Genomic DNA, 13,590 nt, shown 5'->3' on the forward strand with positions numbered 1-13,590 from the left:
AAGGCAAACCTACGTTTCTAGCATTTGTAGACTTAGAGAAAGCTTTTGACAACGTTAACTGGAATACTCTCTTTCAAATTCTGAAGGTGGCAGGGGTAAAATACAGGGAGCGAAAGGCTATTTACAATTTGTACAGAAACCAGATGGCAGTTATAAGAGTCGAGGGGCATGAAATGGAAGCAGTGGTTGGGAAAGGAGTGAGACAGGGTTGTAGCCTCTCCTCGATGTTATTCAATCTGTATATTGAGCAAGCAGTAAAGGAAACAAAAGAAAAATTCGGAGTAGGTATTAAAATTCGTGGAGAAGAAGTAAAAACTTTGAGGTTCGCCGATGACATTGTAATTCTGTCAGAGACAGCAAAGGACTTGGAAGAGCAGTTGAACGGAATGGACAGTGTCTTGAAAGGAGGATATAAGATGAACATCAACAAAAGCAAAACGAGGATAATGGAATGTAGTCAAATTAAATCGGGTGATGCTGAGGGGATTAGATTAGGAAATGAGACACTTAAAGTAGTAAAGGAGTTTTGCTATTTAGGGAGTAAAATAACTGATGATGGTCGAAGTAGAGAGGATATAAAATGTAGACTGGCAATGGCAAAGAAATCGTCTCTGAAGAAGAGAAATTTGTTAACATCGAGTATAGATTTAAGTGTCAGGAAGTCGTTTCTGAAAGTATTTGTATGGAGTGTAGCCCTGTATGGACGTGAAACATGGACGATAACCAGTTTGGACAAGAAGAGAATAGAAGCTTTTGAAACGTGGTGCTACAGAAGAATGCTGAAGATAAGGTGGGTAGATCTTAACTAATGAGGAGGTATTGAATAGGATTGGGGAGAAGAGAAGTTTGTGGCACAACTTGACTAGAAGAAGGGATCGGTTGGTAGGACATGTTTTGAGGCTTCAAGGGATCACAAATTTAGCATTGGAGGGCAGCGTGGAGGGTAAAAATCGTAGAGGGAGACCAAGAGATGAATACACTAAGCAGATTCAGAAGGATGTAGGTTGCAGTAAGTACTGGGAGATGAAGAAGCTTGCACAGGATAGAGTAGCATGGAAAGCTGCATCAAACCAGTCTCAGGACTGAAGACCACAACAACAACAACAAGTAGTTCTAAGTTCTGGGGGACTGATGACCACAGAAGTTAAGTCCCATAGTGCTCAGAGCCATTTGAACCATTTGAACTGTTACCTGGCGATTTAGTGAAGCGGAGGGCATTTGCGGTGTGGGCGTTTCAAAAGATGGCGGAAGATGATGATTGGTTGAGTAACGTGTTGTGGACCGACGAAGCTCATTTCACGATCCGAGGGTCTGTCATCGCCCACAACTGTAGAATTTGGGCTACCGACACTCCTAGAACTGTCGTGGAAACTCCATTGGACTACAAGAAAGTCACGGTATGGGTTGGATTTACCACATCTACCGTTATCGGGCCTTATTTCTTCGAGGAAATGCGTGATTCTGGCTTTGTAACTGCTACCGTGACGGGTGAGAGGTACGCCGATATTTACAGAATCGCATCATCCCCAGCCTGGCTGATAAACACTTGCTGGAACGTACGATGTTTATGCAGGATGGCGCTCCAACCCATATTGCTAGACGCGTGAAAGATCTTTTGCCCGCGTCGTATGGTGATGATCGTGCGCTCAGCTGCCACTTTCGTCATGCTTGGCCTCCCAGGTTCCCAGACGTCAGTCCATGCGATTATTGGCTTTGGGATTACCTGAAGTCGCAAGTGTATCGTGGTCGACCGACATCTCTAGGGATGCTGAAAGACAACATCCGATGCCAATGCCTCATCATAACTCCGGACATGCTTTACAGTTGTGTTCACAACATTATTCCTCGACTACAGCTACTTTTGAGGAATGATGGTGGACATATTGAACATTTCCTGTAAAGAATATCATATTTGCTTTGTCTTACTTTGTTATGCTAATTATTGCTATTCTGATCAGATGAAGCGCAATCTGTCGGACATTTTTTGAACTTTTCTATTTTTTTCTCTTCTAATAGAACCCCATGTCATTCCAAGCATGTGTGTCAATTTGTACCTCTCTATCTACATTATTCCGTGATTTGTTCAGTTTTCAAATTTATAGGGACTTTTCGATCACCCAGTAAGTCTTGGCGAAAACTGATGACGAACGGATACAAAATACGACGTTAATGTTAATGTACAGCACAGATGAGAAGTTACAGAGATACCTTTACCTTCTCGAGGGTGGACGTGGGCCACGTGAAGTCGATGTTGGTCCTGACGGTGCGGTGGTGCAGGTGCTGCGGCGGTCGCACGTTGTTCTCCAGAGGCGCTTTGGGCTCCTCCTTGGGTCCCTGCATCAGCATCCTCAACGAGTACATCTGCAACGCAAGACACCGCACGGCGCGTCAGCGGACGCATTGGATTTAGACGCCTGTGTGTCTAGCAGCCTAGTACGACCCTACTTGATAACGTGTACAGTTGATGCCCCAACCTAAACCGTTTCTTCTACACGAGCGTAATGAGTGTAAGTGCAATGTGGCGTCATGCTTGTGTCGATGATGATGAATATGAAATAGAAGGGAGAGGATAAAACTTGGTTCTCGCAAAGACAGCCTAATTCTGTCTGTTGACACCACGGGAGCTGCCGAGTGTAAATTTATTATTCGACTGACGGATAACAATCAATAGTAGTACGGACACACTGCAGGAGACAAACAAAATACATCTAGAATTCGTCCCAGAAAGCGGTGTGAAATCTTTAGATTACGTCACCATCTGTCCCCACTTTCCCGGCTTGATGTTTTGCAATGAAAACATTTTCAGTAATCAAGACTTTAATATCTCCTTCATCGAAAAATTACAAAGAAGGGCAGCTCGTTTTGTACGAGGGGCGTTCAGAAAGTAAGCTCCGATCGGTCGCGAAATGGAAACGACTATGAAAATCCGATAAAGCTTTGCACAGATGTGTTGGGTAGTGTCTCTAGTATAACCCCAGTTAGCATCACGTCGCTCTTCTCATTTCTAAGCTCGCAGTGAGTGCGTAAAGATGTCTAGAAAATAGTTTCTGCCGCCAAGTACGAGGGCCTGGTGAGAAATTTCGCCTGAAGCTATGCAGCTAACTTTACACAACTGTCGTGCTGTTTCGTCTTCACGACAATTCTCAGCCGCATTCTGCAGGGGCAATGAAGATGCTCCTGCATCGTTTTCAAATGGAAATGTTAGATTACCCACAATACAGTCCGCAATTGTCTCCCCCTGAGTTTCATCTCTGGTCACATGAACCGCTGTCTTTGAAGACAACATTTTGACACAGACAACGAGGTGTAGGCCAGCGTGGAGAATTGGCGGAAAGCACTAGCGGCTGCCTTCTATGATGAGGCTATTGAAAAGTTGGTACAACGCTATGACAAAAGTCTAAGTCAGAACGGCGACTACGTAGAGAAGTAGCTGAAAGGTGTAGCTAATTGTTACAAGTAAAACATTTCTGATGTTCACTGTCGTTTCAATTTGGCAATCAATCGGAGCTTACTTTCTGAACAGGCCTCGTATTATCGCGAAATAGTGGAGATAGTATCACAGACATGATACGTGAATTGGAGTGGCAATTATTAAAACTAAGGTGTTTTGCTTTGCGACGGGATCTTCTCTTGAAATTTCAATCAGCAGTTTTCTCCTCCGATTGCGAAAACATTCTGTTGGCACCCATCTACATAGGGAGAAATGATCATCGCGATAAAATAAGAGAAATCATGGCTCGTACAGAAAAATTGAAGTGCTCGTTCTTCCCGCATGCCCTTCGAGAGTGGAACGGTAGAGAGACAGCATGTAGGTGGTTCATTGAACCCTCTGCCAGGCACTTTATTGTGAATAGCAGAGTAATCACGTAGATGTAGATGTAGAGATTATCTTCGGAGGAGAAATTTTGGTGTGAATTTGTAAATGATCAAGCACATTTATTTAAGTAACACTTCACAGCCACACTTTCATTTTTTATTTTTTTTAATATAAAAACATGTTTTTATTTCCTCACTATAAGTTACTCAAGTATACTCAATCTGAATTAAATCAGCCAAGCTGCTAATCTTCAAACTGGTAACATCAATATCATTGTTGAATGGCAAGTAATAATGACAGAATATAGCTTCACAGACCGCCTGATTTAAACGGAACTGAGTGTACTTGAAAGCGGGCCTCCAACAGAGAAACCTTTAGAAAGGAAGCAAATACTTTTTTCCTAAACAAGAAAGTGAAGTGTGGCTCTAGACTTGCCACCTCCAGAAGAAAACGCTACCAGTAGCATTTGTTATCGATGTCCCATGGAGAGGACGTTCTTAGAAACATCTGAGCAAATTTTTGCAGCTGAATTACCATCTATTTTGAAAAACCAGGATATCGATGAGACATTAAACTTTAAAATTCCTTAACAAACTCTAAGAAAAAGAAAGTGACGGACTACCAAGGATTTCTCTGAATGAGACGGAAAGCGGTAGATGTGATGCAGGCGTACAGACAAAAAAATGATTACAATTTAAGAAAAATCGGATGATTTATTCAAGAAAAAGAATAAGTCAATAACGCGTTGTTCCACATCTAGCCTCATGCAAACAGTTATTGAGCTTGGCATTACTCACAGAGTCTTTGGGTATTCTCTTGAGAGATTTCGTGCCAAATCTGCCCAATTGTCGTCAGAATCTCGAGCTGGTTGGAGGGCCCTAATCTTCCAAAGGTTGTCAACTGAGAAGAGATCCGGCGATATTTCTGGACGGTAGGCTTTAGCAAGTACGAAAACCAGCAGTAAAATGCCTCGCCGTTTGCGTGCGGACATTATCTTGTTGAAATATGAGTTGCGATGACTTGTCACGAAGGGCAACAACGTGGGGCGTAGAATACCGTCGACGTACTACTGTGCTGTAACTGTGTCACGGATGACAACCAAATGATGTCGCTATGGAAAGAGGCACCCCAGACCATCACTCTCTGTCGTCGGGACATTTGCTGGTCGATATTCCGCGTCACCTCCAGACACAGCTTCACCGGTCGTCGGGGCTCAGTTCGAAGCTCGACTCATCACTAAAGATAATTCTACTACAGTCAGTGAGACTCCACGCCGAAGACGTGTGAAGACACACCGGACAACGATGGGATACGAATCTGACTATTGCCCGCTATAAAGCCTCACAGCCAGAGGTAAAGGTCTACTGTGCCATTTCATTTCGTTACATATCCCCTTTGATTGTTACCTGCGGCACCTCTACAGCACAGCGATAAGTCGACGATATTCTACGCTCCGTGTTATTGCCTTCATGGCAAGCCATCCTGGGTTTATATTTCAGTAAGATAATGCCCGCTTGCATAGGGCTAGTGATTCTATGGCTTGTTTTCGTGCTTGCCGAACCCTTCCTTGAGGGACAAGGAGCATAATAAGAGTTGCCATCCCACCAGCTCGGGAACCTGACGAGCTAACGCACTAGTTGGACAGAATTTGGCACAATATCCCTCACGAGGACATCCAAGAACGCTATCAAGCAGTGCCAAGCCGGATAACTGCACGCATAGAGGCCAGAGGTTGGCCGAGCTCAATTTGTGAAGCTCTTTCTCTTGAATAAAGAATCCGATCTTTGTGACACTGTAATGATGTGTTTATCTGTGCATGTACATCACATATACCGATTTCCGTCCCGTTCAGATAATTTCTTCGTGGTACGCCACTCTTTTTGCCTTAGAGTGTACGACTCGAGAGGAACTGAGAAATAATAATTTATTTATTTGTATCTATGTCATAGTCACAGAGCAGTTAGGATGGGGCACTTACAGAATATGTAATTGAAGGGCGGTGAACAGCTTAGTCATAACTGTAAAGACCGAGCGACGTGGCGCAGTGGCTAGCACACTGGACTCGCATTCGGGAGGACGACGATTCAGTCCCGCGTCCGGCCATCCTGATTTAGGTTTTCCGTGATTTCCCTAAATCGCTCCAGGCAAATGCCGGGATGATTCCTTTGAAAAGGCACGGCCGATTTCCTTCCCCGTCCTTCCCTAATCCGGTGAGACCGATGGCCTCGCGGTCTGGTCTCCTCCCTCAACCCAACTCACAACTGTAAAGCTGGTGAAAACCTTAATTTAGATACAGTCGAGAATACTGCGTACAGAAAGTTTCCGATAAGAGCGAAATTGCATTCTTAACCAACTTGTCGTACAGTTGAGACGAATGTTCAATATTCTTTGATGTGTAACGCGTAGTCAATCGGGCAAAATCCCTCATGCGCTATTGTGGGTGAATATTGTCGCAAGAGCCCATTCTTTACTCGCAGTACATATGTAATTTGGCGTGAAAAGTGACGGTAATATGAAAAAAGTTTGTAATATGAAACGGAACAGTGTTATAGACATTTTCCATCTGGTGGAAGACATGTTTGTGACTCCTGTAATGTTCTGTTTTGGTGACTAGAAGCAGCATTCATTAGTATCACCACTGTGTACCTCTGTGAGTGGACACAATCTGCACTACAGTTCCGAAACATTTTTGAAAGATAAACTCAAATAATCATACATTTAACTTCTATTTATAAATTAGCACACTGCTCCTCCTTGATGAGTTACACTTAAGCACCAAAGAAACTGGTAAGGTGAACAGAGATATGTAAACAGTCAGAATATGGCGCTGTGGTCAGCAAAACCTATATAAGACAACAACTGTCTGGCGTAGTTGTTAGAACGGTTACTGCGACTACAATTGCAAGTTATTGTGATTTAAGTGAGTTCGAACGTGGTGTTATAGTCGGAGCATGAGCGATGGGACACAGAATCTCCATTGGGGATTCCATTGTGCTTTGCCGTAAGACCATTTCCCAAGTGTGCCATGAATATCAGGAAACCGGTAAAACATCTAATCTCCAACATCGCTGCGGCCGGCAAAAGATCCTGCAAGAACGGGACCAACGATGCCTGAAGAGAATTGTTCAAAGTGACAAAAGTGCAACCCTTCCGCAAATTGCTGCAGATTTCAATACTTGGGCATCAGCAATTGTCAGCGTGCGAACCATTCAATGAAACATCGTCGATATGGGCTTTCGGAGCCAAAGTCTCACTCGTGTACCCTTGATGACTGCACGACACTAAGCTTTACGCATCGCCTGGGCCAGCCAACACCGACACTGTTAATGAGTGGGTTGCTTGGACGGACGAGCCTCAAAAAAATGGTTCAAATTGCCCTGAGCACTATGGGACTTAACTGCTGAGGTCATCAGTCTCCTAGAACTTAGAACTACTTAAACGTAACTAACCTAAGGACATCACACACATCCATTCCCGAGGCAGGATTCGAACCTGCGACCGTGGCGGTCGCGCGGCTCCGGACTGTAGTGCCTAGAACCGCTTGGCCACTCCGGCCGGCCGACGAGCCTCATCCCATATTGCATCTAGCAGACGGACGTGTACCGGTATGGTCCCTGCATTTCAGCAGGGGCTGTTCAAGCCGGTGAAGGCTCTGTAATGGTGTGGGACGTGTGCAGTTGGAGTGATACGGGACCCATGATACGTCTAGATACGACTCTGACAGGTGATACGTATGTAAGCATACTGTCTGACGGCCTGCATCCATTGAAGTCCGTTGTGCATTCCAACGGACATGGGAAGTCCCAGCAGGACAATGTGACACCCCACATGTCCAAAATCCCTACAGAGTGGCTCCAAGAACACTCTACTGAGTTTAAACACTTCCGCTGGCCGCCAGTCACCCAAGACATAAACATTATAGAGCATATGTCGGATGCCTTGCGAAGTGCTGTTCGGAAGAGATCTCCATCCCCAAGTACTCTTGAGAATTTAAGGACAGCCTTGCAGGATTCATGGTGTCAGTTCCTTCCAGCACAACTTCGGATATTATTCGAGTCTATGCTACGTCGTGTTGCGGCACTCCTGTGTGCTCGTGAGGACCCGCCACGATATTAGGCAGATGTACCAGTTTCTTTGGCTCTTCAGTGTAGTAGCAGAATTAAAGTCGCAGGTAATGGTTTCAGTTGGTGTACATTTTTATTGAAAGTACAATTTCATTGGTGTTTTCCAAAATGGCGTCGCGTGAAGTACGAAACTCTCTGTTGCATATTGGAACCACTCTGTAGTCTAGTAGTTGAGACTATGCCATGAAGAAGGTTATAGCCTGAAAAGGGGGGAATGCGGCAGAAATGGCTCATCATTATAGCAATAAATCCTATCAGGCACAGAACTACAACAGAAAATAAAGCAGGCCGGCCGGCGTGGCTGAGTGGTTCTAGGCGCTTCAGTCTGGATCCGTGCTACCGCTACGGTCGCAGGTTCGAATCCTGCCTCGTGCATGAATGTGTGTGATGTCCTTAGTTTGGTTAGGTTTAAGTAGTTCTAAGTTCTAGGGGACTGATGACCTCAGATGTTAAGTCCCATAGTGCTCAAAGCCATTTTTTTTGTAATAAAGCAGCAAGGTTATTCATCATAACAGAAACTACCTTCTGTAGAAAGATGGCTAGGAAGAACGTAGATCAAAATACCTTAAAGCATGAAAAATTGGATAGAAAGCAACTCAATATTACCTAGATACTTATGAAATTTTTTTTACCTTCTGGAAACAGGAGACATTAACACATTTGTTTTTGTAGATATTCACCGTGAGCAAAGCACAATTTCATCTTTTCTTCTACCACCAAGACATCTGAAGTTTCAGCATCAGCATAGGACTTTTATAGGATAAATGATGTTTACTACTTGTCCGCATATAAATTTGTGTTCTTAATAGTATTTACAAATTCGAGGAACAGACATAGTTTCTATGTATACCTTGTTACTACACGCTGTAGTTTTGCTGAATTTTTATGTTTTCCATTGCACTTTTCTCTTTCACAGTTTAACATTTGCAACCATACAGAACATAATGAAGAAAAGTTATTTACAAAGAAATTTGACGACTGAGAATGTTCTATGTAGCTGTCACTGTCACCTTTTACAAATTACGAGAAGATGGTGATGGCAGTTGAACACTTGAATGGGTTCTGGGCGGGAGTTTTGTATGATTGTGTGGTTTATCTTCCATTGTGTGTGTGTGTGTGTGTGTGTGTGTGTGTGTGTGTGTGTGTATGTGTGTGTGTGTATGTGTGTGTGTGCATATTGTTAGTAGGTGAATGGTTGTGCATTTTATTACTTACTTACATTCCGTGTCCGGAACTAGACTTCAGACTTCCAAAAATCAGCACCCAATATGGCCTTGTCATTTGCCTCCCATAAGTCATTCATTGTGGAGGGCTGGTCTAAATATGGACAGATAAGCAGATGTTGAGGATCCTGGACAGAACCACTCTCATACGGTTTAGGGTTCTCCAGACTGTGTATGGTAGGTCTTCACCAGGCACCAGTTCTTCTTTTACATCTTTATGGGGGTTTCTCAGGTCGATTTCGCACCTTTTCAAACGATTCTCTGCAGCCGACCGTTCCAGGACTCGGGTACGTGACAGGAAACTCTTCCTCGAACAAAGCCGTTGGGCAGGAGGCTGGTGTCCATATAAAGGGTGACGCATGTCCTTTTCTTGCTTGTTTTTTTCGGCTTCGGCAGCGATGTCACGTCGTATGTTGAGCGGTGCGATCCCCATGATTAAGTACATCTTGTGCACTGGGGTTGGCCTCAAGCATCCGGTAACAATCTGTGTCATTTCATTCAGCGCGACATCAACTCTTCTCGCGTGTGTTGATGCAGACCATACTGGAGCGGCGTATTCCGCGGCTGACACACTGAGCGCAAGGGCTGAAGTTATCATCACTTTTGGGTTTGCACCTCAGGATCCGCTGGTTAGTTTCCTGATAATGTTGTTTCTAGTTGAGACTTTTCCCTTTGTGGCATTACAATGATGTTTATAGGTCAGTGTGCGATCCAACGTGACACCAAGATATTTGGCCGTTTTCAATGCTCGAGACGTTCACCTATTCATATTACATTTAATTCATGATTTGCCTCCCTGTTCATTAAATGGAATGCACAGACCTGCGTCTTGCAAGGGTTCGGCATTAGGTGGTTTGCCTCGTAATACCGGGAAAGAGCTTCCAAGGTACTGGTTAATTTCTCCTCTACATCCATAAAGTTGTTACCTTGGGCTGTATCTGCAGTGTCATCGGCATACATAAATTGGCGTGTGATGTTTGGCACTGGTTGGTCATTTGTATATATATATTATACAGAGATGGGGCGAGGACGCTTCCCTGAGGTAGACCATTCCTTTGATTACTTCACCTGCTCTTCTTGCCCTGGAGACAGACGAAAAATCTCCTATTATGCAAGAAAGTGCCTATCAGTGATGTTAAATCGTAATCTCTTGTCACATTATATACTTTCCTAAGGAGCCTTCGATGGTTTACAGTATCATATGAAAGGTCTATGAATGCCACTCCCGTGATCTCTTTCCTCTCAAACCCATCCTCAATACGTTGGGTCAGGTTCAGGACTTGATCGCAGCACGATTTGCCTGGTCGGAAACCTGCGTACTGTGGGATGATCTGTTGTTCCAAGACGCTTTCTATGCGACTTAGCGTCCGGCATTCCAAGATTTTAAAACAGTGACATAAAAGAGACACAGGTCGGAAGCTTTTTCCATCATCAGAGTCCTTTCCTGGTTTTAGAACTGCTACCACTCGAGCTTTCCTCCACATCTTTGGAATATGGAGCCTTTCTACACATGCGTTTATCAAATCTAGCAGCCACTGTAGGGTATTACTGCCAAAGTTTTTAAATTGCTCGTCTCTAAGTTCATCGATACCAGGAGCTCTGTTAATCTTCAACTTGGAAATGGCTGCAGTAAGTTCTGACATTGTAGATGGTGCCTTGAGGTGATGATTTTCCTCTGGCGTATCACGTGCTAATGGTTCCTGGTACTTTCTGCCCTGGGTTTTGCCATTTATTTGATTACTATTCCTTTAAATTCAAATTTGTGTATGTACAAGTAGTAAAGAACATTTTCCCTGTTAAACATAAAGAGAATGGATGCTTACTGATGGTGCGAAACATGTCTGGGAAATAGAAGAAAAGATAAAATTGAGTTTTACTCAAGCTGGACCCCCTTCAAAAACAAATCCATTTGTAAGCAAACATGGCCGGAAGAGCTGCAGCCTCAACAGGATTACGATTCACTAAGTATTGTTAGCCTCCTGACCAGATATTTAATGTTTGCGAATTTCGTCTCTCAGTAATGCGACAAAAAGTCCTCATTTAATTAACAGTAGGGAAGAAAACAGGAACTATAGCTAGTTCAGAGACGGAGGTCTGGCGACGATGATCGCATGTTTGGCTGCAGGTGGGAACTTCATACCTCCGACGGTGGTTTTCACTGACGTCGGTTGGATAGTCAGAGTGATGAGGGCAGCTCCTCCTAAAAGTATTGGAAAATGTCATCCGTCATGCTGATTGCAACCCTTTGTACTCACTGGATGTGTTACCGACTTTATTGAACGAATGTAACGTACAACTGAATCACCAGTCTTGCTCGTAATTGATGCACACTGGACGCAGAAAACAATCATGTGACCGTACTCTGCTTGCCACATCGTTCTACCCATAAGCTACGTCAACATGGCTCCATAAGGACAAATTATAGTTAGTAGATTATGTTGTGACTTGGCAAGACAGCCAAGCCACTACGAGGTGAAGCCGAAAGGCACGCGTTTAAGCTCACGCAGGCTGGCGTGAGGTCTGGAACTGGACAAGGTAATTAATATAGCCAATACCGTACGTAGCTGCTGGAATACTTAACTTTAATCCACAATTGGTGAACATCGGTCTGACGGTACATGCATCACAAGATAAATAGCAAATGATAATGGCGCCTTGCTAGGTCGTAGCAAATGACGTAGCTGAAGGCTATGCTAACTATCGTCTCGGCAAATGAGAGCGTAATTTGTCAGTGAACCATCGCTAGCAAAGTCGGCTGTACAACTGGGGCGAGTGCTAGGAAGTCTCTCTAGACCTGCCGTGTGGCGGCGCTCGGTCTGCAATCACTGACAGCGGCGACACGCGTGTCCGACGTATACTAACGGACCGCGGCCGATTTAAAGGCTACCACCTAGCGTCCTAGCAAGTGTGGTGTCTGGCGGTGACACCACAGATTACACAGGCACTTAGATCAGGCTGCATGAATATCTACAGCATTGCAGAGAAGCTCTGAAAGCGTCGCTGAAAGTGACAAGCGGTGCAACAGTGGTCAAAGTATTCAAAAGGTAACGGCATCTGCTAAACATAGGTGTATCAAACAGGCTGATTTCGCTGCAGTTGAACTAGAAACAGAACAGGCAGTTGACAGCCGCGGCGTACTTCAAGACGATGAAGATGATGGCATACATCTGTCTGGAATTTAAAACGAGGTAACTTGTAGAAAACAATTGGGGCTGAGGGAGGGGTAGAGTGAAAGAGGAGAAAGAACGAAGGAAGATGAAGTTTAATACCTCGTCGACAGTGAGAGAGGCAGCGGGTGCTCGGATTACGGAAGAGATGGGAAAGATATCAACCACGCCCTTTTCAAAGGAACGATCCCAGAATTTGCCAGGAGCGTTTTACGGATATCACGGAAATCTTAAATCTGGATGGCCGGACGGGGATTGAACCGTCGTCCTCCCGAACGCAAGTCCACTGTGCTAACAAGGGAACCTCCCCATCGCACCCCCCTCAGATTTAGTTATAAGTTGGCACATTGGATAGGCCTTGAAAAACTGAACACAGATCAGTCGAGAAAACAGGAAGAAGTTGTGGGGAACTATGAAAAAAATAAGCAAAATATACTGAGTTGTCCATGCGCAAGATAGGCAAGATCAACAGTCTGGCTTTAGCTGTTGCAGCGGTCGCACGCTCCTCAAGTTTGCTCCGTGAAAGCTCAGTGATTACGCCAGTGTTTTCGTGTTTCGTGATCGTTTATTGGCGTTTTGCACATGAATTAAGCGTTATCAATTGAGCATTTGGTCTTCGTTTGTGTCGACTTTCTACGCAGTGCCGTTGGGATTTCGGCGTTGTCCGAGATTTCTTCGCTGCAGAACACCATGGCAAACTCCGTGAGAAAAAACACCGTGATTTTCACCTTCGACAAGTACACCCGTCGAGTACAGCCCTCTGCACTTGAGATACACGACTGGATTACCGAGGTAATTGGCCTTCATTCTGAATCTGTTCATACCATGCAGCTAGACTCTGATGAATACTGCATTTTTGTAAAGTTTAACGATTCCGTGAGTGTAGACCGCTTTCTGTAAAAATTTGGTTATGAAACGGAATTTATACACCGTGATGGTACTACAAGTACTGTAAAACTCCGGAATTCCGAGTCTGTAATGAGGAATGCTAAGGTTTTAAATATACCCATAGAAGTAGACAACTCGAAAATTAAAGATTTCATTTCAAAGTATGGGGTTGTCAGGCAAATAGTCAACGGAAGGTGGGCTTCGCATTTCAAGCTGCAGGCTTTAACGGCATTCGCTCCGTGGAGATGGAAGTGAAGGCAAACATTCCCTCCCACATCTTTGTTGACGGGCACAAGGCGCATGTTGCGTACTCAGGGCAAACCCCTACAAGTCATGTATGTAACGAGTCTAGTCACCTCCGTCAGGACTGC

At 44.4% G+C, this 13,590-nt stretch overlaps 1 protein-coding gene across 1 annotated transcript in view; it reads right to left on the reverse strand.

The window, feature by feature from the left end:
• The window catches only part of LOC126412714 (carbonic anhydrase-related protein 10-like), a 437,817-nt gene that overhangs the window by 53,585 nt on the left and 370,642 nt on the right, over nucleotides 1-13,590 (reverse strand). Inside the window, exon 9 of the mRNA XM_050082432.1 lies at nucleotides 2,215-2,361. Within this exon, the coding sequence (XP_049938389.1) occupies nucleotides 2,215-2,361 (147 nt within the window). The remainder of the gene's footprint in view (nucleotides 1-2,214; nucleotides 2,362-13,590) is intronic.

Source organism: Schistocerca serialis, chromosome 7 (assembly GCF_023864345.2).
Source record: "Schistocerca serialis cubense isolate TAMUIC-IGC-003099 chromosome 7, iqSchSeri2.2, whole genome shotgun sequence".
NCBI lineage: Eukaryota > Metazoa > Arthropoda > Insecta > Orthoptera > Acrididae > Schistocerca > Schistocerca serialis.